The sequence below is a fragment of the Acanthochromis polyacanthus genome, chromosome 15 (assembly GCF_021347895.1).
Source record: "Acanthochromis polyacanthus isolate Apoly-LR-REF ecotype Palm Island chromosome 15, KAUST_Apoly_ChrSc, whole genome shotgun sequence".
Classification (NCBI taxonomy): Eukaryota; Metazoa; Chordata; class Actinopteri; family Pomacentridae; genus Acanthochromis; species Acanthochromis polyacanthus.
Window position 1 is genome coordinate 37,228,642 of NC_067127.1, and position 25,523 is coordinate 37,254,164.

At 39.5% G+C, this 25,523-nt stretch overlaps 1 protein-coding gene across 5 annotated transcripts in view; it reads right to left on the reverse strand.

The window, feature by feature from the left end:
• The window catches only part of lnpk (lunapark, ER junction formation factor), a 28,270-nt gene extending 6,586 nt beyond the window's left edge, over positions 1-21,684 (reverse strand). Inside the window, exons 1-15 of one of the 5 annotated variants that reach the window (XM_051960296.1) lie at positions 21,542-21,684; positions 19,978-20,031; positions 18,169-18,210; positions 16,734-16,784; positions 16,524-16,660; positions 15,836-15,894; positions 14,214-14,254; positions 13,882-13,965; positions 13,112-13,163; positions 12,853-12,963; positions 11,725-11,835; positions 9,047-9,152; positions 7,941-8,011; positions 6,849-7,019; positions 819-1,500 (exon numbers count right to left, since the gene is read on the reverse strand). In XM_051960296.1, coding sequence (XP_051816256.1) covers positions 1,373-1,500; positions 6,849-7,019; positions 7,941-8,011; positions 9,047-9,152; positions 11,725-11,835; positions 12,853-12,963; positions 13,112-13,163; positions 13,882-13,965; positions 14,214-14,254; positions 15,836-15,894; positions 16,524-16,660; positions 16,734-16,784; positions 18,169-18,210; positions 19,978-20,004 — 1,191 coding nt within the window. In that variant the 5' untranslated portion in view covers positions 20,005-20,031; positions 21,542-21,684 and the 3' untranslated portion in view covers positions 819-1,372. Of the gene's footprint in view, positions 1-818; positions 1,501-6,848; positions 7,020-7,940; positions 8,012-9,046; positions 9,153-11,724; positions 11,836-12,852; positions 12,964-13,111; positions 13,164-13,881; positions 13,966-14,213; positions 14,255-15,835; positions 15,895-16,523; positions 16,661-16,733; positions 16,785-18,168; positions 18,211-19,977; positions 20,032-21,541 lie in introns of those variants that run through there. The other 4 variants (XM_051960297.1, XM_051960295.1, XM_051960294.1 and 1 more) reach the window with 4 other exon arrangements.
• Positions 21,685-25,523: the final 3,839 nt, after the last annotated feature.

Below are 25,523 nucleotides of genomic sequence, written 5' to 3' on the forward strand. Positions count from 1 at the left end.
TTCCAAAAGGTTTTCAAGAAATAACTTCTCTGGTGGGAGAGAATGGATCTGTCCAGAAAGATGAAATGACTTTTGTAAATGAGCAGAGAAATAAACATAAAGCCTAAGAAGAGCTGCCTGGAACTGTTCTGAGTGATTTTCTCTTAATTCAAATGGACTGTAATTAAAACTGGGATTGGATTTAAAATTAAAGTCAGTAATCAGCAGTGAGATCATTAAATCAGACAGACATCTGAACGGGGTTAGACGAAGACAGAAAAACACTTTGTGCACAAAATATCCGACACCTTCTCACCTTCGTTTGGACTTCATGAAGGTGTAAAAAAATAAATGCAAATCTGTGAAAAAATAATGAAAATCTGGCTGCAAGAGAGCGGGAAAAAATACAGAATATATCAGTAAAGAAAATAAAATAATAACATGTAAATAACAGCAAATATCTGAATAATAAGTGTTTAATTCTAATTAAATGTGTAGCTGAATTTTTTATATTTTATTTTACTTTTATCCTTTTATATCTTTAATGCAGCACTTTCAGATTTTGTGCATTACAAATAAATTTTATCTTTATTATTATTGTTATTTTAAGGTCGCAGATCGAAACAGAACAGATTTAATTATTTACACTTTTGCCTGTTTGACAGTCAATGTGTAAATTAATTTTAGTTTTTTTTCCTGCTATTAAGACAGGATCTGTAAAAAACAAACAAACATGAAAATCTGTGAAATAAAATTAATATATTAAAAATAAATAAAAATTATTCACCATTCACATGCAGCGAGAGCCGAAAAAAACAGAACAAACAAATAAATAAATACAACAAAAATAAACAACGCGTAGCAGGAAATATTAGATTTAAATATGAGTAAATATGTGCATTTTTACAGATTTCTGATGAGGACATTATTTTAATTCTTAGCCTGTTTTTGTTTTTTAAGTAATTCCAAAATCAAACTAATCACCAGTAACACTAAAATAACATTTATAACTTATTTTTAATCACTGCAGGTTTAGAGAATGTTCTGCTTTTTAAAATAACTGAAATATTTCTTAATAAAGCGTTGAGCAGATGGAGTGAACGTTTGGTGCACTCAGTGAAGAACAGATTTGGGTCAAACTGGTCGGATTGTTGTTTGTTTCTTTGTTTGTTCTGTTTAAATCTATGAAGGTCAATTATCAGAAAATAAGTGGTTAATAAGTGAAAACTCTTTCCCAGTGATTATCAGAATGTGAATTAAAAGTGTCTGTGAGCCCGTTTGACCCACATCTGGTTGAGCTTCATGATTAGAGCTTCCAGTCTGTGTTCTACAGCGTTATTGATCGACTGATTGATGGTCGGGAGGCGATCGGTTTGATCAGAATCAGCTGGAATCAGGGGACAGAGCAGAGAGAGGGGGAACCTGGACTCGGCAGAGGTCGGTTCTGACGGGTCTTTGGATTCTGCTGGATCCTGAAACTGGAGAAACTGTGGACCAGATTCCGTGGAGCCGGAGCTTTGGCTAGAGAAGACCACACCGTTAAAACCCCCCGGTGGAAACAAGCATTTAGCGGAAACTCGACGCACTGAATCTGTGCTGCTCCTGTTTGTTAAACCTCTGAACTCCAAAACACGCAGCAGGTCTGAACGGCACGGATTTAAAGAGAAAAAGGAGCAAATATCACCGAAATCACACATTTATCAGCTGGAATAACAGACATTCCACTGGAGAAAATAACCCAAACTGAGCTTGAAATCAGGATTTTTCATCAAAAATTCGCAAAATATAAACCGGATTCTGTGAAAAACAAACAATTTTGTAATCTTTAAGCTGAGGAACCATGACTGAAGAGCTGCCAGTAAATTCTCAAATACAAATTCAGGGATTTTTCAACTGAACTGCAGGATATACTTTTATAAAAACAGAAGGAAAAAATAACTAATACATGAGTAAATAAATGCAGCATTGCTCAGAAACAGAGAACACCGGAGCAAGTTGTCCATTCAGCATGGTGGAACATCTTTCTGCAGATGATGAGCAAAGAAGAGGGGAAACATGGAGATAGAAAAACATCTGCAGTGGGAGGAGATAAAACCACCACAAAGAACAAAACGACAGAAGCAACAAAAACAAGATACAAAATGGAAAAAACAAGACAAAATGGTGGAACATCTTCTACAGATGACGGTGGAACATCTTCTACGGATGACGGTGGAACATCTTCTACGGATGACGGTGGAACATCTTTATACAGATGATGGTGGAACATCTTCTACAGATGATGGTGGAGCATCTTCTACAGATGATGGTGGAGCATCTTCTACGGATGACGGTGGAACATCTTCTACGGATGACGGTGGAACATCTTTATACAGATGATGGTGGAACATCTTCTCCAGATGATGGTGGAGCATCTTCTACAGATGACGGTGGAACATCTTCTACGGATGACGGTGGAACATCTTCTACGGATGACGGTGGAACATCTTTATACAGATGATGGTGGAGCATCTTCTACAGATGACGGTGGAACATCTTCTACGGATGACGGTGGAACATCTTCTACGGATGACGGTGGAACATCTTCTACGGATGACGGTGGAACATCTTCTACGGATGACGGTGGAACATCTTTATACAGATGATGGTGGAACATCTTCTACAGATGATGGTGGAGCATCTTCTACAGATGATGGTGGAACATCTTCTACGGATGACGGTGGAACATCTTCTACGGATGACGGTGGAACATCTTCTACGGATGACGGTGGAACATCTTTATACAGATGATGGTGGAACATCTTCTACGGATGACGGTGGAACATCTTTATACAGATGATGGTGGAACATCTTCTACGGATGACGGTGGAACATCTTTATACAGATGACGGTGGAACATCTTCTACGGATGACGGTGGAACATCTTTATACAGATGATGGTGGAACATCTTCTACAGATGATGGTGGAGCATCTTCTACAGATGACGGTGGAACATCTTCTACGGATGACGGTGGAACATCTTCTACGGATGACGGTGGAACATCTTCTACGGATGACGGTGGAACATCTTTATACAGATGATGGTGGAACATCTTCTACAGATGATGGTGGAGCATCTTCTACAGATGACGGTGGAACATCTTCTACGGATGACGGTGGAACATCTTCTACGGATGACGGTGGAACATCTTTATACAGATGATGGTGGAGCATCTTCTACAGATGACGGTGGAACATCTTCTACGGATGACGGTGGAACATCTTCTACGGATGACGGTGGAACATCTTCTACGGATGACGGTGGAACATCTTCTACGGATGACGGTGGAACATCTTTATACAGATGATGGTGGAACATCTTCTACAGATGATGGTGGAGCATCTTCTACGGATGACGGTGGAACATCTTCTACGGATGACGGTGGAACATCTTTATACAGATGACGGTGGAGCATCTTCTACAGATGACGGTGGAACATCTTCTACGGATGACGGTGGAACATCTTTATACAGATGATGGTGGAACATCTTCTACAGATGATGGTGGAGCATCTTCTACAGATGATGGTGGAGCATCTTCTACGGATGACGGTGGAACATCTTCTACGGATGACGGTGGAACATCTTTATACAGATGATGGTGGAACATCTTCTACAGATGATGGTGGAGCATCTTCTACAGATGATGGTGGAGCATCTTCTACGGATGACGGTGGAACATCTTCTACGGATGACGGTGGAACATCTTTATACAGATGACGGTGGAGCATCTTCTACAGATGACGGTGGAACATCTTCTCCGGATGACGGTGGAACATCTTTATACAGATGACGGTGGAACATCTTCTACAGATGATGGTGGAGCATCTTCTACAGATGATGGTGGAGCATCTTCTACGGATGACGGTGGAACATCTTCTACGGATGACGGTGGAACATCTTTATACAGATGATGGTGGAGCATCTTCTACAGATGACGGTGGAACATCTTCTACGGATGACGGTGGAACATCTTTATACAGATGATGGTGGAACATCTTCTACAGATGATGGTGGAACATCTTCTACGGATGACGGTGGAACATCTTTATACAGATGATGGTGGAACATCTTCTACGGATGATGGTGGAGCATCTTCTACGGATGACGGTGGAACATCTTCTACGGATGACGGTGGAACATCTTCTACGGATGACGGTGGAACATCTTCTACGGATGACGGTGGAGCATCTTCTACAGATGACGGTGGAACATCTACGGATGATGGTGGAGCATCTTCTACGGATGACGGTGGAACATCTTCTACGGATGACGGTGGAACATCTTCTACGGATGACGGTGGAACATCTTTATACAGATGATGGTGGAGCATCTTCTACAGATGACGGTGGAACATCTTTATACAGATGACGGTGGAACATCTTCTACGGATGACGGTGGAACATCTTTATACAGATGATGGTGGAACATCTTCTACAGATGATGGTGGAGCATCTTCTACAGATGACGGTGGAACATCTTTATACAGTTGACGGTGGAACATCTTCTACGGATGACGGTGGAACATCTTCTACGGTTGACGGTGGAGCATCTTCTACAGATGATGGTGGAACATCTTCTACGGATGACGGTGGAACATCTTTATACAGATGATGGTGGAACATCTTCTACGGATGATGGTGGAGCATCTTCTACGGATGACGGTGGAACATCTTCTACGGTTGACGGTGGAACATCTTCTACGGTTGACGGTGGAACATCTTCTACAGATGACGGTGGAACATCTTCTACGGATGACGGTGGAACATCTTCTACGGTTGACGGTGGAGCATCTTCTACAGATGACGGTGGAACATCTACGGATGATGGTGGAGCATCTTCTACAGATGACGGTGGAACATCTTCTACGGATGACGGTGGAACATCTTCTACGGATGACGGTGGAACATCTTTATACAGATGATGGTGGAACATCTTCTACGGATGACGGTGGAGCATCTTCTACAGATGACGGTGGAACATCTTCTACGGATGACGGTGGAACATCTTTATACAGATGATGGTGGAACATCTTCTACAGATGATGGTGGAGCATCTTCTACAGATGATGGTGGAACATCTTCTACAGATGATGGTGGAACATCTTCTACGGATGACGGTGGAACATCTTCTACAGATGATGGTGGAACATCTTCTACAGATGATGGTGGAACATCTTCTACAGATGACGGTGGAACATCTTCTACAGATGACGGTGGAACATCTTCTACAGATGATGGTGGAACATCTTCTACGGATGACGGTGGAACATCTTCTACAGATGATGGTGGAACATCTTCTACAGATGATGGTGGAACATCTTCTACAGATGACGGTGGAACATCTTTATACAGATGATGGTGGAGCATCTTCTACAGATGACGGTGGAACATCTTCTACGGATGACGGTGGAACATCTTTATACAGATGATGGTGGAGCATCTTCTACAGATGACGGTGGAACATCTTCTACGGATGACGGTGGAACATCTTTATACAGATGACGGTGGAACATCTTCTACGGATGATGGTGGAGCATCTTCTACAGATGACGGTGGAACATCTACGGATGATGGTGGAGCATCTTCTACAGATGACGGTGGAACATCTTCTACGGATGATGGTGGAGCATCTTCTACGGATGACGGTGGAACATCTTCTACGGATGACGGTGGAACATCTTCTACGGATGACGGTGGAACATCTTCTACGGATGACGGTGGAACATCTTCTACGGATGACGGTGGAACATCTTTATACGGATGACGGTGAAACATCTTCTACGGATGACGGTGGAACATCTTCTACGGATGACGGTGGAACATCTTCTACAGATGACGGTGGAGCATCTTCTACAGATGATGGTGGAACATTTTCTACAGATGATGGTGGAACATCTACAGATGACAGTGGAGCATCTTCTACAGCTGACGGTGGAACATCTTTATACAGATGATGGTGGAACATCTTCTACAGATGACGGTGGAACATCTTCTACAGCTGACGGTGGAGCATCTTCTACAGATGATGATCAGATCTTTCTAGAAGCTTTAATAGTCAAATATCTACGGCACGTGGAGCCTCCAGTTTTTCCAGTGTTGGTAACATCTGTGGAATCTTGGAAACATGTTGGTTCTAGTTTTTGTCAAATAAATTACCAAAGAAATGCAACTCTTCCTGTTAGTTATTCTGGTTTCCACCATTCTAACGGCTGCTCAGAAGACATTTCTTCTTTCTCTCTCCTTCTCCATGTTGCTGTGTTTCCTTTAGAGCTGCAGGACTTTAGCTCTTTGCTGTTTTTTGCATCTTGTAGTTGAGATTTAGTCTCATTGCGGACATGTTGTGTTGTTGGTTGTTCTTCACGTCTCTTTCAGGTCATTGTGTGTCTTTTTGTTGTGTTGTTACATCATTTAGTTGTTTTGTTGCATCTCTATGTGGTAATTTAACAGAGACATTGTCACTATAACTGTATCATTCTGAGTTCTCTCTCCTTCAGGACTTTAGACAGAAAAATGGTTGACAATGAGTTAAAATGCGATGGGAGTTTTAAAACATGTCCAGAAGCTGCTGCCTGGAGTTCAGAGGGTTAAACCTTAGTGACGTCTGGTTTCTCTAAGAACTACACAAGAATTAAAGTCACTACAGCTGACAGGAATCAAACACAGCGTCAGGAGGAGGGAGGTTAGGAGGCTGAGTCAGTGACAGAGAAAACCAACAGTGAGTTCATGGATGCTGAGCCTCTAAAGGTGAACTTTATTCTTCTGTTTTGCTCTCAAACATGTATTTGTTCTTTAGATTTGCTCTGTGTTAGGTGTGTGTGGCTCCGTACCTCCAGAGGGGGGCGCGCTCTCCTCCGTGTCCGTCCCAGAACGAGGTGATGGTCCTGGGGAGCGGGACTCAGCCCTCAGCCTCCTCTCGTAGCTGAACTCTGGCAGTCTGGGGGCCTGAGGACGAGTCTTTCTGGCCGGATTCAAGAAGTAGCAATAAGCACAGCGAAAGGCTGGAGGGGAGGAGAGACAACAGAGGACGACATGAGAGAGGAGGCTGCATCGTTTTATAAGCGTAACACAGGTACTGGATGCAAATCACTCTGGATAGTTATTAGAATGATCCAGTAGAGCTTTAAAGGAGCATCAGCACCATTATTCTGGATTGGTCAGCTCTACATGATGTCAAGAACCTGAATGTGTCACTTTAGTCCAGGAGAGTCAAACTCATCTTAGTCCAGGTTCCACATTCAGCCCAGTCTGATCTCCAGTAAAACCAGTAAAACCACAGCATAATGGCCCATAAATAACCACAACTCCTCATGGTTCCTTTGGTTTAGTGCTAAAAATGTTCAGATGTAAGGAATTATCTTTTTACTAAACATCATCAACAACCTGAATGTGTTTTTTATAAATGCAGTTTAATCAAGCTCCAGCCTCAGTTTATCATTTCCACATTACAACTTCCAGATCACAGAGTGTCGACAAGGGAACACAACATTTAGTCACCTGGAACTGAACCATGGAGGATTTACTGGAGGATCAGAACGATAAAAGTCACACAAAAGAAGACAAAAAACAACAAAAGCAAGAAAAAATACCACAAAAATTAGATACAAAAGAACAATGGAAACAATTTTGATTTTCTGACTGATGTATATGAATACATTTTCCCTGACATCAGGATTAGGTTATTTTTTCAACTTTTTTCAGAGAAGAAACACATCTACAGCATGTGGAGAGAAAACCACCACAGAGACTCCGCTGGAAGCAACAGTGACGACAAATCTGGGACTTTTCAGCAAATTAAAAACACAAATAATTAAATGTCTTTAGAGCCTCCATCTGCTCCAGTGTTGGCAAGACTTGATGGTTTCGGGTTTTTAACATTTTTGTAAGATTAAAATGAACTAAATTTAATTTTGTGATCTTACCGAGATATTCAAACTCTTCTTTCAGCGCCATGCCGTTATGAGAAAAACACTGCTGGCAGATCAGAGCGTATCTGGAGGAAACAAGAACCAAACGCAGGATGAGGAAGGAAATACACCGTCTGGAGAACGACATGTAGTAATATTTAATGTATATATAATGATTTATAACGTATACGAAATTTGGTAAACTGCAGAAGGAAGTTAAAGTTCAGAGCCATAAACTAACAACAAGTTATTCTGATGATGATGATCAGTTTCATTACGACACAGAATATTACAAACTGGAAACTTTCTTCCACTGCAGTAATGGTAAAAAGTACAGGATGTACAGCTAGTATACTGACAGTCAACAGAAACTCTGAGGTAGAAATGTAGGCAGAATTCTACTTGTAGGGGGGTTGTAATGATTCATTGTGGATTTACTGATGATCAAGTGCCCTGGTAGTTGAGATAATGATGAGTTGTCATTTTGTCATGATTCATTGCACATGGGTTGGTCACTTTGCAAAAGTGAACCAAACACACACCAAGCAGTACTCAGTGAGTATCTGCACAATGTGAGAATGGGTTCTGAAGGCCTATATAAAGGCCCAAAAAAGGCCACCATTGTTAGTCCAGTGAACAGCATCATGCCGCGTCTATCACATGAACAACGTCTCCGGGCACTGGGTATGGTGGAGGCCGCTTTGAGCTACAGTGATGTAGCCAGGCGTATGGGCTGTTCCCAACCCACAATCAGAAGCCTGGTCCAAAGCATGCGCCGACGGATTGCTGCCTGCATCCAAGCACATGGAGGCCATACTCGGTATTGACTGTTGTGACTTTGTGTTTGGCAGGTGCCGTTTTCTTTTGTGACATTCTTTATTTTGAAATCATTCTTGAAACTTTACATTTTTGTTTCTGCATGCCAATATGCTAAACAAATGATTCATATGAAGAAAATTTAGTTTGGGGCTTCAAAATAAAAATTGTGTTGAAAAATATGGTCTCAGACTTTTTAATGACTGTCAGTGTATAAGTAGTCCAAATAGTACAGGTAGTACAGGTGTAGTACTGCTGTAGTACAGGAAGTACAGGTGTAGTACAGGTAGTCCATGGCTGTTCACCTGTTCTGCGGTCCGTCCCCCACCAGGTACTCGATGACTCTGTCCACAGCTCCTCTGTCTTTGGGGAGGATGGGTCTGGCTAGCGGAGGACCTGGAGGATGTAGACCTGCAGGAAGTCCACATGTAGGAGTGAATACAGACAGTAGAGACTCCACTACTCCTCTGGGATGTACAGAAACATGTAGAGGTTTGAGGTTTTACTGCAGTTCACCACACACTGGGACCAGTGGTGCATAAAACCAGAAACCACCAGAACCAGAGCATGTAGAGTTTAAATCTCAGCTTTAAACTCAGATAGGGGCCATAAAAGGAGAGTACAGGGGTTCCTCGGTATACATCATCGACCTACGACGTTTCGTCACATGGCGCTATCAGACGGCTTTGTTTCCATTCTCTGGTTGTACTCCACCTTGGATTGTGCTACATTCACTAACTTTTTGTCCTTCATTATGGCTCCCAGCATAAGTCAGACTCTTCTGATGCTGGAAGAAAAGGAAAGCCGTCTCCATGGAAGTGAAATTAGACAGAATACAATGATGGGAACAGGAAGAAACACCGACAAACATGGGTCAGGTTGTAAAAACAGATCAACAAACTCTGTTTTCCTCCTGGAAAATGGCTCATCCATGGATGAAAGTCGTTGGCATTCATGACTTTATGATCGATATTGTGATGTACGTAACGGCTTTGTTTACATTTTCACTGGAGTTCCAACTCACAGCGAAAACCGACTTACATCAATCTGTAGGAACGGAACTCTGACGTAAGTCCAGGACCTATTGCACAATTCATTTTTAATCATTTTCTCATTTGATAATTGCAGTGTTGTCAATCAACGACTAAATGATAACAGAAACTGACCATAGGGGACATTTGCCTTTTGCAAATGTGAAAGGAACTCCTGGTTGATTCCTGTTTGTCTGAAGGCCTCTGCACACTGTGTGATTTTAGCAAAGTTCACAGCTCGCTACGCTGTATGACGTGAATCTAATAATCTTTGGGCACGACGTGACGTTTGCTGTGTGCAGATTAAATGATGAAAACGCCGCTGAATCTCAGCCTAGTGAATGTGCAAGAACAAAACGTCATCAGTGTGCTCCGTCCATCCATGAAAAATAAACAACAGGAGCATAAACATTATTTAGTAACATAAACTAAGTGCTGTGGCCACTACTTACAGCGGTGTGTGTTTGTTAGCCGCTAATGTTAGCGTACTAACCTGGTAGTCACTATATCCTTCCATGTTTCGTTCTGTTGTCCAGTTGTGGTTCGAGCTGGAGGACACGTCTAAAAGGCTTCTGCTGCCACAACTCTACCAGGCTGTCTTCTCTGTTTAAACCCCACAGATTTGTTTTGATGTGTTTTGTCACCTCAGACCGTCTATGTGGGTTTACTGATCAGTACGTCATCTCATCCTGCATTTCTATTGGTCGGTTAGTTAGTTGTCGTAGGTCCAGCAGCATCACACTGGGAGACGATCCCCACAAATTTATGACACTGTCCTTGGTCACCATGTCACCTGTCTCACAGTATGACGTACACCACTGATTCAGAGCCACGACCAAAGATATCGCCATGATTCTCTCACCATTGCATCTTTGGTCTGCGCTGGCCAAAAATCAGACGGCGTGTAGACGTCTCTGAACACCAGAGCTCTGCTTGGAGGTCATTCATCTCCTCAGAAGTCTTTGACATGGTGTCTGTTGCTAACTAAACTCTCACTGTGCTCTCCTGATCATCTTAGTAAGATTTAGGAATTTCCTTCAGAATTATTAAAGTTCTATAGTATTTTAAGAACCAGCCTGAAAGTATAAAATCAGGTTTTATCATGATCTTCTTAAGCAGGACAGACTTTAATACATTTTGGTGGTTTATTACCAGGAAAATGGAATCAGATTAGGACTCAGTATCTGCAGATATTAAGGGGAGCTTTACTTTCAAATATGATAGATTTGGGTAAAAAAGTCCAATTTTAAACAAGATGATTATCATATACCTAAACATGTATTCTTTCTCCTGATGAATTGCTTTTTTATTTGATTGCTTATATAATGAATCATTAATCATAAACTTTAAGTGCCGATTTCTCAAAACTTGATTTTCGGACACACATAAACTGCCCCTTAATTTACCTTCTTACGCTTTTGACCAAAACTTCCCATTTTTGGCATGCTGCTAGTGCAGGCTATGTAGAATGCACCTATTAGCCATTTTTTGATAACTTCATTCTATGTTGAGTTATATATGAAAATATTTGTAGTAATTGTTTGGTTTCATTACCATGGTAACCACAGTGAAATATGACAAAATGCCTAACAGGTGCACAGGTTCATACTTAAAGTTCTACGTGGTGCATTGGTATCATTTTATGTTAAACACTGCATGAGATTTTGCTTGGGGCAAATACAAGATTTAATATCGGGTTCCATAATTTAACAGTATTTAATTTAAATCCAGTTGTTCAAAATGAAAAAATATGGTTTCACAGTAAAGTTGGTGTTTAGAGGTCTCTAAACATGTACAGGTTGCATACCTTATCTTAAAAAGTGTGTGCAATATGAAGCTTTCAGCATTGGTCATTTTTAGTGCTCGGCCGGGTGAAGCTCCCCTTTAACTGGATCTAGACGTTCCTACAAACATTCCTTTGCCAGACAACAGTCCCAGGTGTTCCTACCCACCTACACCAGGTATGGGGGAACAGGGCGTCCTGGGTGCTGCCCCCTGCAGGACGGAGGCCGACAGAGCGGATCTCTCCGGCGGTCCTCCTGGAGCTGAGAGAGGAACAGGTTCTGTTGGAAGAGCAACACCAGATAAAGACGCAAACTGACGTCTGACAGAAACAAGTCAAAGACAGCCGGACCGGTTCTTCATTTCAGCTGCCTTCGACTCAGAGCTACGCCCGAGAAAATCTGGGTTTACTGAAAATCTTCACCGATTGATGTGGACTATTCCGTCTAAAATCATCCGAGACTTCTGCTTCACTGGCTCTGAGCTATTTGAAACTTTTACATCATAAACTCTGGATATTTAAAACGATATCTGTGAAGTTTTAGATTCTTTTATCAAATTCTTGCGCTCAAAAACTGCCTGTAGATCCTCTTTAAGCAGATCATTTCTTAAGTTCAAATTTGAGTCTGTTTGAACAATAATATCTCAGAAACTGTCAAAGAAAAAACCAAACATTTCACTCTTATTACTCATCATGACATTGATTCAGAATATTATCTTAATATAATCTGTAATATTGGATGAGTAGATCAAATAATCTCTGATTCTGAAGCCGTTCCATCAGTTATATATTTGAGCTCATTAACAAAAAAAATTACAACGCAGAAGTGATTTAATATTTCTGAGCCATATTTAGCTGCATGTCACCATAAAACAAAACCCACAGAACACTCTTTATTAAGAAATACTTGTTGAACCATCAAGTTGAAGCAGAAAAACTGAATTATTATTTAACTTGTTGGATAAAACAGATCCTGATCGATGTCATGCTGAGAAATAACAGAGAAAATGTCAGCTTTTTATCTTTAATACTGACTGAGATATTGCTGTTCAGAGAGAAAAAGGTCAAATGGCATTTTTAAAAAGAACTTTAATCTCAGAATAACTCCATATATCAACCTAGAACTTCCCAGAAATCTTGACAAATATCCAGAGTTTATGCTTTCAGGCAAATCAGAGACATTCACAGAGCAGAGAATGTTTCATAATTTGATGACCTGAGACGGAGTATTGATTGTCTGATATTCCTCACAGTGTTCTGAGTTTACCTGCCTGTCTACAGGTGAGGTGTTCCTTACCCACAGGTGTCCCTCCTGGGCCCATCATCGGCCGGGCTCCGGGTGGCGGCGTCATTCCCATCGCGGCCGGCGTTCCCATCGGCATCATCGGGACGCCCCTCTGCCGAAGTTCTGCGGAGAGGAAACAAGTTCTTCCTGGAATCTGCTTTGTTGCTGCTTCAGAGGCAGAATGTGACGTGGTTTTATGATTTAACAGGAGAGTTTCTGTGACTCTGGTCTGTAGACGATCAAACATCACTTCATCCTGTCGACGTCTCACCTTGTCCGGGTCTGGGAGTCATCGGAGAACGCACTGGAGTCGACTCCAGCTCCTACAACACAACAAACCATGTAAGTATCACACAAAACAAAGACGCAGTAAAAGACAAGAAACATCTTCAGAGAGCTCAGTCCTCCTCCTAGGCTGCTCAGTCGCTGTATCGTTTCTGACGGATGAAATCACCAAAAAATTCATGGCAGAAATCATGGCACCATTTAATACAGATGTACCCACAAACAAAGTGACATTTCTCTGAGTACAGGCGTCTGTTCTGCACGTGTACGTTATGTACGGACACCGGATCACGTGACCTAAATATGTAGCAGGAACTGACGGGACTCAGAAACACCCCCACAGTTTAATCAGCTGTTCCTTGGATCATTTCTGATGGATAAGTCCTGATAAGTCCTCAGAGGTGGATTTGTAGTAGGATCACAAACAGCTGATGTAGTGTTCACTGGTTGTCATGGTTACAGTGACGCCATGCTGCTATCTCACAATGATACAGAAATCTTTAACTAATCCGTGGATCCAGACTATAAGCTGCATCACTGACAGAATCTGATCACTTGGTCCTTGAGTCATTTCTGACCTTCACTGAAAATTTCATCCAGAACTGTTACTTTGTTTTAGAGTAAAGTTGCAGACAGACGAACAGACGAACAGATGAACAGACAGCCAGACGCCGATCATCACATAAGTCCACCATGCTCCTTGTTGGAGTAACAACACTGCAGAAACAGATGAAATAAATGAGCAGCAGCACTCACAGCTTTCTTCTTGGCTTCAGGGTCGAAGCGTTCCAGGATGAGTTTGGCGTTTTTGTACGTCTCTGTTTCCATCACCTCCTCCAGCTGGAAACACAAAACTTCAGTTAGAACATTCCCATTTTAAATAAATAAAAACACTCACTATGAATCAACAACGACAAAGGAAATCTACCTGAAAAATAAAGATAAACTCCAAACAGGATGAAGACTGTTTTAGCTTTTCTAAATGAAGCACCACAGACTAGAAACGGCGACATGAGGAGGAAGGTCTGCCAGACTGCCTACAACCCATAATATCAACAGTCTGTGTGTGTGAAGGATTAGAAACTTACAATCTTCTTTTTGACAACCTTCAGGTCTTCCAGTTTATCATCTAGAAAAAAGACAAAAAAAATCATCTGCATTCAGTTTCATTTTCATCCATTTCTGCTCTAAAAGTCTAAAAAAAATCAAACAGGCGTGTATTTAAGATATTAGTAAGCCAATTAATCTGCATTTTATTTTTGTACTGCATTTATTTTAGACTTTTTTCTGACGTTAACATCATGAACAACTTGAAAATTCGTAAGAAAAATAAGTTCATTTTCATCAGCATTCATCCTCAGTTTATCATTTCCACATTACAGCTTCCAGATCACAGAGTGTCTACAAAGGAACACAACATTTAGTCACCTGGAGCTGAAGCAGAGGATTTACTGGAGGATCACAACCACAAAAAAAGACAAAAAACAACCAAAACAAAATATGACAAAAATGAGACAAACGACATGAAACGAACAAGAGACAAAAAAGGCACAAAGCGACAAAAAAAACAGACAAACGAGAAAAGTCAGACATAAAAAGACAAAAAACAACACAAACAAAACAAAAAAGGACAAAAATTACACAAAAAAAGATACAAAACGACAAAAAGACAACATTGGCGAGACAAAAAAAATGACAAAAACAAGACAAAACAATGAATAAAGCAAAACACAAAGTGACAAAAATATGATGAAAGCAACAAGTGAGACAAAAAGGAAACAGAAAACGACAAAAAAGAAGCAAAATAACAAACACGTGAGACAAAAAATGACATAAACCAGACCAAACATGACAAAAGAGAGAAACAAAGCGATAAAATTGAGACACAAGATGGGAAAAAATGTGACAAACAAGAAAAAACACAAAGAGACACATAATTAGACAAAAGTGACAAAGCAAAAAAAAAAATGGACAAAAACGAGAAACAAAAGGACAAAAACGAGACAAACGACACAAAACAAAACAAGGAAGAGACAAAAAGTTAGACAGCGACAAAAAAATGGACAAATGGCAAAAAAGAGGCAAAAAGTTACATAAGACACAAATAAGATTAAAAAAATGGCAAAAGCGAGAAACAAAACGGCCCAAAAAACACAAAACAACAAACAAAGGAAAACACAAAATGACAAAAAACACAAGCGAGGCAAAAAGGAAACAAAGCAACAAAAACAAGAAACAAAGATAAAAACCTGAGACAAACGACCAAAGGCACACAAAAAAGACCAAAAAACAACAGAACAAGACAAAATATTACAGAAATTAGACACAAAACAACAAAGGAACAATCCAGTATTTTACTTTCTGATCCAAACAACTTGTCATGGTCTAGAAATGGTTTTAAATTTATAGTTTTACTAATTTACAATCTGCAGTTAATGTCTTCTCTGTAATTTTTACACTTTGAGGGCCGGATTGGACCCTCTGGAGGACCACTTTTGGACCACGGGCCTCATGTTGGACACCCCTGGTCTAAATAATAAAAATCTATACTCTGTGGAATCACTGTTATTGAAAATGTCGGACATCTTCATTTCAGGTTTTCTTCAACTTTGGTAAAACAAAAAAGAGAAACTTAACAAAAGAATGAAGTTTGAAATGTGATTTTAAAACTCTAATAATCAACAAAATGTAAAGTTTGAGCTGAACTTACTGTTTCTCTCGGTGCGTTTGGAAAAGAGGAAAATCAACAACTTCCTGATGAACCAAACGCTGCAGAAGACAAACAAACATCCTCCATTATGAGCGTCAAATGAACACCAGCACCTGCTTTTACTCGTAAAACTGCACCAGAATAAAATGGATTAAACCTCCGCTTGTCTTCATTTACCCACAGCAAAAAATATTGCTTCCTTGTCTGAAAAAACAAAAAAATTCAGCAAAAAAATTTCAGAAAATTTGCAAAACCTTCAGCAAGAAAGTTCCAATAATTCCTTAAAAGTTTTATTTCAAAAATAATCCCCAAATTTGGCAAGAAAATTCTTGTAAATATTTTCAAAAAATGAATAGAAATCTTCCCAAAAAAATCCTACAAATATAAAAATGATTCCATATGTATCAGTAAAACTTCTAATATTTTCTTTTAGAACATTCACATAAAAATCAAAATCCAGAGAAATGTGCTGGATTTTGGTTGATTTTTATGTGAATGTTCTTTAAGAAACTTTTTTTAACATTTCTTTTTTTCTCCACCAAAAAATGTTGAAAAATTGTCCAAAAATGTTGAAAATGTGGACATAAAGATACATCTTTTCCCACATTTTCAGACTTTAAAACGGGTCTATCTGACCCACAGGACGACACCAGGGTTAAACACGCATCGGTACGGAGGCATCGCTCACAGGACGGGGTAGATGAAGAAAGGCAGGGCCATGGCGATCCTCTGCAGCCACTCCTCAGGCAGGTAGAGGCAGTAGACGACCAGAGACGTCAGCAGGTAGAGAACAGACGAGTAGAGAAGCAGCCGGCCCACCCACAGCTGCACACACAAACACATCGGTGAGGAAAGCCCAGCTGTGTCGCTGTACGTCGTCACGTTTTACCGCTTTTACCTTCTGCAGCCGCTGGTTTTTGGCTCTGAACTCCTCCAGCTCTTTGATTTCCTGCAGAGGAAAGACGGACGTTAAGCCGCTGAACCATAAAAACCAGCAGCACGTTAAAATCACCACAATGAGACAATTTAGGAGCCAAGAAAAAGCAGCAAACTGAAAAAACAGTTACTATACTGTAAGAATTCACCAAAATCCATTTATTCTACACGCCTCAGTGACAGATTCATTAAAAATAAAGCTTTTGTTGGAACCAGATAGTGTGAAAAACTAAAAATTCTGCATTTTTCAGTGCATCTGTGAAGCTAATATTGACTCAGCTACGACCAACAGTCCCATGACAAAAAAACAGAGTTTTCAGCTGAACTGTGTTTACAGTATAACACTAATTTAAAATCTACATTGGTAAATATCCGTAGTATGTAGAGGAAATATGTCAGTTTTTGTAAAATAAATAACTTATCTCTGGTTTCCATCATTCTAACTGAGTCCTACTGACAGAAGACATTTCTGATTCTCTCTCCTTCTTCATGCTGTTCTGGTTCTATAAATGACTTCAGATCGCAGACAAAGACGTCTAGGATGGATTAGAAGGGTTCCAAAAATGACTAAAAACAAGAAAAACGTCCAAAAAGACTCAAATCTGATCTCAGAAAATAAGAATGTTCGTTAAATGTTGTCAAAATTTGGCAAAAATGATCCGAAATGTGTGCAAAATTACTAAAATTAGTCCAGAACTTGCTCAGAAAATCCCCCTGAACTGTTCAGAATCTGTCCAAGATGAGTTAATGGTCTAGGATGGATGAGAAGCGTTAAAGAAATTACTAAAAATGGGTCCAAAATGACTATAAAATGTCCTCAAACTATTAAAATTGTCTTTAAAAAGTAGGAATTATTCACAGTCACAGTCTGATAAACATTCGTGGTCCTCAGCGGTGGATTTGTTGTAGGATCACAATCATGTGATCATGGAGTGTTCACTTGTTGTCATTTGTCCAAAATCATGAGAAATGTGTTGAAAGGTTGCTCAAAAATCCTCTTTTACCGCCAGAATCTGTCCAAAAGGATGTCTAGGATGGCTTAGAAGGGTTCTAAAAAGGACTAAAAACAAAAATGTCCAAAATGACTCAAATATGTTCTCAGAAAATAAGTATGTTCTCTAAATGTTGTCAAAATTTGTCAAAAATGACCCAAAAGACGTGCAAAATAGCTAGAAATGACTCAAATTAGTCCAGAACTTGCTTCACAAAAGCTCCTCGATTGTTCAAAATCTGTCCAACGTGAGTTAATGGTCTAGGATGGCTGAGAAGGGTTAAAGAAATTACTAGAAATGGGTCCAAAATGACTATGAGCTCATATTTCAGATTCTTATTATGGGCTGGAGCTCATTAATTTTCCATGTGTGAGTTCATAAATCTGTAAAACACATCATCAGTACCTTGTCCAGGTTCTCCAGCTGCTCCACTGTGGTCGGCTTCATCTGGATCGGGGATAAAAATCAGAAAATTACCGTCAGAGCAGCAAACAGACGCACAGTAAACACTTAGAGACTGTTCCTGTAAATCCATGTTCATTAGTGTTTTATCAGTTTTTAGCTCACTGAACATCTGAGCTTCATGTGGACAAAGCAAACCTGACGTTTCCCTCTGACTACGTCTAAAAATAGGAGCTGAATCTAGTCTGAGTTCAGTGTGTTCATGACCAGAGCGTCTCACAGGACAAAACGTTTAGCTCGCTGTTCAGGGCTAAAGCTAAAAATACACACAGAAATAAATCACTTCTGCTCTTTAAAACATACTCAGGTAAGGACTGTCTGTTTAATTTCCTGCTGCCCTTCTGTTTAGACATGAAAACACGAGAATTCAACGTGAAGTTTGAGGGTTTTGAGTATTTTTTCTAAAAATTTAGCTCGCCAGGTAGACAGTCTGCTGCCCCCGTTTTATTTAAAGCTTTTATTCTGAAAAGCCAGTCCCAGGACATGCAACAATCTGTGGAGTCAGCACCAAAAAAACTCTTATCTCTTTAATAAAAACCTGCATTAGTCCTGTATTACTATTGAACATTTTTCATTCCTGTATTTAGACACACTGTGCTTAAAGCAGGGCTGCAACTAAAGACCATTTTCTGCTGTTTGGTCAAGAACACGTCAGAAAATGGTGATAAATGTTCTGTTTTGACTCCAAGTGGAGGAAAGAAACTCAAAGACATTCACATTTTAGACTGTTTTACTCTTAAAAATGAGCCAAACCGATGATCAAAATACTTATTACTGAATATTTTACAGTTGACAGTTAACTGGTTAGTCATTGTGGCTCCAAAGAAGACATAAAAACAGCAGAAACACGACACAAAAGACAAAAATGAAACAAAAAAGACAGAAACAAAACAGAAAATGACAAAAATGAGAGAAAATGACAAAAATGAAACACAAAACGACAAAAACGAGACACAAAACGACAAAAACGAGACACAAAACAACAAAAACAAGACACAAAACAACAAAAACAAGACACAAAACCACAAAAACAAGACACAAAGAGACAAAAACAAGACACAAAACAACAAAAACGAGACACAAAACAACAAAAACAAGACAAAAAACGACAAAAATGAGACACAAAACAACAAAAACTAGACAAAAATGACAGGAACAAGACAAAAGGAGACAGTTTAACCCTTTAAGCTTCAGTCATTTCCAGCCGTTTTCAGTACAAAAAATCGCTAATATTCTATTTTTAAATAAAAAAATTACGAAAAATACAGGGAATATTGGACGGGCATCGGGAGGTGCATTTCCTTGAAAACGACCGATTCGGGGATTTTATACCGACTTCAGGACATGTTTTAGATAAAATAGTTTACTGGCTTGTGTCATCTGATGTAAAAGGTTGGATTATGGCCGTTTTTTATGGAATCTTTTTTTTTGTGTGTAATAATAAACCCGGAAATGTGAGTCGCGCTGTGTGCGTTGAAGCCGTGTATAGAGAACGGATGGATGAATATTTGTTTTTGTCGGACAAATGTGTTTTTCTCACCCGCTGTGGTAATCACATCTGAAAGTGGTTTATACCGGCGGATTCATGAGAATCTAAGCTTTCCATCGGCGTATAGTGTTTGTGTAATCGTGTTTGCAGCCGTCGGACATTCCTGAAATTCCTATGCAAATTAGTAGGTGTACCGCCGGCGGTACACTGAAGCTTAAAGGGTTAAACCCCCTGGCATGTTATTCTAAACTGAATTCCCTCACCCTCCATCTGGATAGCAGGCCTCCCATGGCTGTCTTTCCGTCGTCTTTGGTTCACTGTGGAGCAGAAAGTTTCCCATTAACATGTTTCAGAAAAGAAAACACACAATCCTCCCTCTGACCGACGTTAAACCCACATAGTACCACACAATGACAGCGGTTGTTGTTGAGGATTTGCTGCAGTAATCTGCTCCTGGGGCTCCTTATAGAAGTCAGAAAACAGCGTATGGAGACGAACACAACAACACACTCTTTGTATCTGTTCTCTCTGCACAAACTCTCTCAGACATTAACTGCAGATTGTAAATTAGTAAAACTATATATTTAAAATAATTCCCAGACCATGATAAGTTGTTTAGATCATAAAGTAAAATACTTTTGTTGTTTTATTCCTCATTTTTGCAATATGTTGTCTTGTTTTTGGTCTTTTTGTGGTTCGTCTCATGTTTTTGTCATTTTGTTTCTTGATTTTATCTTTTTTGTCTAGTTTGTGTCAGTTGTGTAATTTTTTTGTCTATGGTTTTTGCTTTGTAACTTTTTTGACTAATTATTTGTCTCTTCGTGCCATTTGTCATTTTGTGTCTCAGTTTAATCATTTAATTTTTCATTTTTGTCATTTGTCTATTTGATGTCATTTTGTTTCTCGCTTTTGTCATTTTTGGTCTCATTTGTGGAATTTTTTGTCGTTTTGAGTCTAATTTTTGTAATATTTTGCCTTGCCTTGCCTAATTTTTTCCCTCTTTTTTCTTTGTTTCATGTCATTTGTCATTTTGTGTTTTTATATATCGCTGTGCTGTTTGTCTACTTTTTGTCATTTTGTTTCTTTCTTTGGTTATTTTTGGTCTTGTTTATGTCATTTGTGTAATTTTTTGTCTCATTTTTTGTTGTTTTGTTTCTCGCTTTTGTCGTTTGAGTCTCATTTTTGTAATATTTTGTAATGTTTTTTTGTCTGACAGAGCACTGATGTTCTGTCACCACTGTGAAACAAGTCAGAAAGGTTTTCTATTTGAGTCTGCTGATAATCGGAGGTTTACAAAGACAAAATCACTCACAGTGAAATAATCTCCACTGTTTTGTGGCTAAATGCTGAATGTTTTAACTGTCTCTCAATGATTTGCATTAGGTTTGTGCTCTTTGTCCATTATTTTCTTCGCAGATAGTGAACTAATTGGGGTTAAAGTCCCACCAGACACCGTTTACTGGCTTCACATTCAGCCCTGACAGTTAAAACTTATAGTTTAATTCATACTGAGCATCATCATATCCCACAAAATGAACAGACTGTGATCATATTCAGAGTTAATGCTAACGTTAGCTGCTCCATCTAAACACTGAGTACGTTCACTCTTCTGCTGCTGTAGTAATAATGTCATATATTAATGAAATAGAGGCTGTTGGTGAGCTGAGTTTTATCTTTATGGAAATCTTTGGTTTTAAATTAAACTAAATCAGAGTTAACTGATGCTAACAGCTACAACAACAACCACCAGCAGCAGCTAGCATCACCGCGGTCACTTTAAACCGCTTTATTCGGTGTTGTCGGGTTAAAAACTGAATAAAAACTCACATGAGTCGCTGTTCTGCCGCTCCTGTCGCCGTTCATCCGCTCAGGTTTGCGAAGAAACGAGCAAACTGCAGACTTCGACTGCTAACAGCCTCAACTGGCATCTCAACTGACAGTTTGGCGCTGCGTGTAAACGTAACTGATGTAACTGACGTGGTGACGTAATCCAGGGGCAAAGGTTGACGCGTTTCCCAGAGTGCTTTGCGGTGTAGTTTATACAGTTTTGTTTAGTTTGAACTTGCTTTCAAACGTTTATTAGCTTTCTTTGTGGCCATATTTGGATTATTTAGTGAATCAGTTTGATCTGAATTGTTTTTCAATTTATTCTTTTAAAAACTAAATCTTTATTTATTTTCAAACAATCATTTTACAGCTTCTTACATGCTTAGTGTTGCAAAACAGAACCTTTGTTCCAAGATATAAACTTATTGCAATTTACAGTGAACCGTGGATATAACCAATCAGAAAGAAGTCCATCAGCCTCAGTATTTCCTCAGTGTTCATGTTCAGCAGAGCTTTAATGGAATCAAAGTCAAACAGATGTACATCATGAGAACATCAGAAATGAACTGGAAGTGCTGCTGATGTTTCCATCAGGACAGACACACTGAGACGTCCTCCTGATGATGGAACTGATTGGACACATAGTGAATATTTATGAAGCAGTAACTTGTGGAATCCCCTTTACAGCAAAAGGTTTTCCTTTCATGCAGCTCTCAGATACAGTAATTCATCAAAGTACCGAGATGGAGCTTCAGTTAATGCTGGAGCTACAAAAACCAGAGCTGCACTGGAAAAAAGAACGTTTTAGCTGTAAATATTAATGAAATTTCTTATTTATTTATTCTTGTGAAATCACAGATAATATCTAGTAAAATCACAATAAAAAATGTCAGACATATAGATTTTCATATTAACCCTTAAAAAAGGCCAAGATTGTAAATAATGTCCACATCAAAAAATCATTATCTTTGCAAATTAGAAGCTGATTGATTAAAAAAAAAATCAACAACCTGTATAAAATGGCAGCAATGATGTCAGGAAAAATATGTTAATATTACCAGTGCAATCCTGTAATATTCAAAACTGTAAAAACTGTGAAAACAACCAAAACAAGACACAAGAAAAAAAACAGAAAAGAGAGAAGAGAAGAAGAAGAGAAAGCTGCTCAGAGTCTGGTCTATTATGATCCTGACTAACAGTCATGTTCAGACAAACACAACTCATCAACGTACAAATGACATTTTACTGCAACAGATGGAAAATAAAATAGAAATGTGTAGTTACCAACCATGACCACCAGAGAGCGGTGTTACATTTCAGATTTTGCACACATGACAAAACTGCAGCGTCTGTAAATAAGCTGCTTGGAATGAATGACAGAGATGAACAAATAAGTCCACAGTAAATGACACATGATGAATATGTGAAGAAAGAAAAACACTAAAAGAATGAACTGAGCTGTAAAAGAGCAGTTTATGAACTGTTATTGGTGTTCATCCCTCGGATATTTGACTGGGAAAAAACAAGGTGGAATAAAGTCCTGACAATGATCAGAAAGCAGTTCCCAGTCCAGTCAGAGTCTCTACACACCAGCTGCTGCTTCAACATCTGGATCATCAGGACACACTTCATCCTCTCAGAACAAACACGGTCCTGATAAGTCTAACTTCCATCTGCACAAAGAAGAAGAAAGACCAGAGGAGCTCTTCAGGACTTGAGTCATATTTTCATTGCAGTAGGGAGTGTGTGTGAGTTGTATTAAAATTATTAATAGATCATCAGCAAATAAGTCATCCTTTTGCTCCCCAGATGTCATTGTCACCCCTTTATATCAGGTCTCTGTCGGATCCACTGACTCAGGGCTTCTATAAACATCCCTGTCTGGTTCCTCTTTCCAGAGTAGAGCAGTTACTTAGGTCCCAGTTAATTTTTATTTTGGCAGTTGGTTTATCTTACAAAGGTGCAAATGTGTCAATTATAGTTGTGTGAATCCCAAATTTTGATAATATTTTCTATAAAAATGACCATCTCACAGAATCAAAAGCTTTCCCTGCATCCAAACTTATTGTAAGGGTCTCCAGTTTCTGCTGTGCAGCTTTTCTCACAACATGCAGTGTTTTCCTAATGCTGTCTTTGGTCTGTCTTTGTCTTATGAAGCCTGTCTGATCTTTATTCCAGTCTTTATGACAGTATGGAGGTGAACAGTTGGTAGTGAATATTTAGAACACTTACAGGACCATCATTCCCACACTCCAATTATCTTTCCTCTCTTTGGGAAAAACAGAAATTATTGCCTCTCTCCATGAGGGGGGATTCATTTCTCTTTCAGCACCCAACTGAATGCTTTTAATAGTCCTGGAATTAATTCATCTTTCACTTTTTGTACCATTCTGAGGTGAAAGCGACTTTCCTCCTTTTAGCCTCCCAATTGCTGATGGTAATTCTGTCATCTTAGAAATCAGTTTCTCATTTTGTTCATTTCTGACCTTAGGTTGATGAATTGAAGAGAAGGAGGTGTCAGTCTGATGTTCATTGTTCAGTTGTGGTTGGAAACTGAATGCTTTACCATATTGTTGAATTTTCTCCAGGTTAGTTTCTGCTGCATTTGTTGTACAGTTTCTTATTTTGTGCATCGTTCTCTCTGTTTGTTGTTTCCGTAGTTTAAATGACAAAATCTTTCATGATTTCCCCCCAATCTCACAGTACTGTTGTTTTATAAAGAGGAGCTTTTTGAGGACATCCTGTGGATTTATTTCATCTATTTCTTTTTAAAACTGTGTCATCCTTTAGAGTTCCTGATTGTTCTTTTTGAAGTTTCTTCAACTCTCTTTCTAAAAGTTTAAGTCTTTGTTGTGGAGTTTTCTTTTCGTTGGAGGAGATGTTATTATTTTACCTCTAATCACGGCTTTCAGAGCGTCCCAGAGTATGGCAGCGTTACCTCTTCGTTGGCGTTATGTTCCAGGTACCATTTCAGTTCAATTTTCAGTTTTTCTTTAATTGCCGGGTACTTTAGGATGCTTGTATTCAACCTCCAGAGGGTGGACCTGAACTTGTTAAGGTTTAATGAGAGGTAGGCGGGGTCATGGTCTGAGAGAGTACAATTTCTCTGTCCTGTACTTTATGGAGATCATTTTTAAACATAAAAATAATCTATAAAACAGACATTGTGGGCAGATGAATAGTGTGCATAATCTTGACAAGATGGTTTAAATCCCTCCACACATCTACAGTTCCTATTTCATTCATTATTAATGTTTTTAGCATCAAATTTTCCATTTGAAGAGTCCATTCTCGAGTTTAATCGAATATTAAAATCACCGCCACATATTAAGGTCCTTTACTTTTTGTAGTTATTAATTCAAATATGTTCTTATTAAAGGACCACTCAGTACCAGGAGGGGCGTACACATTTAGGAAGCTCATCACAGAACCCTCTATTTTACCTGTAATTATAACATATCTGCCTTCCTTATCTTTATATTCAGATATGTGCTCACAGTGTACAGCACTGGATATCAAAGCGCCACTCCTCTCTGCCTCCCTGATCTGTGAGAAGAAAAGTAAACATGTCTGAATTTCAACTTGACCCCATGGAGCCTCACTGGAGGGGCTCTAAGGGGAAAGTCCTCCTCCTGAGTCCAGTGAAAGGGGCTCCTTGTGGCGACGGCAGCAAAATGAACCCAAAACAAATCATCTTAGAGTCTCTTAAGTGTCTAGAAACTCGCCTGTCTTCATGTTGACTCAGCTGGGTCTCAAAGAGAGGCGGCAGAGACAATATTGAAATCAATCCTTACATTCCACAGCAGAAAAGTATAACCAGCGGTGTGTGGTCCGTTATTCTGCAGAAGGTCCCGGTGACGTTCTCCTAAAGGCTCAACGCTTCTTCTTGCAGCTCGATTCTTGTCCAGCATTGAACGCCGTCTTTGTGGCTCGCCTTTCTACTTTCCTCCAGGTTAGCCGTCGTATGTGCTTCATGAGTGTC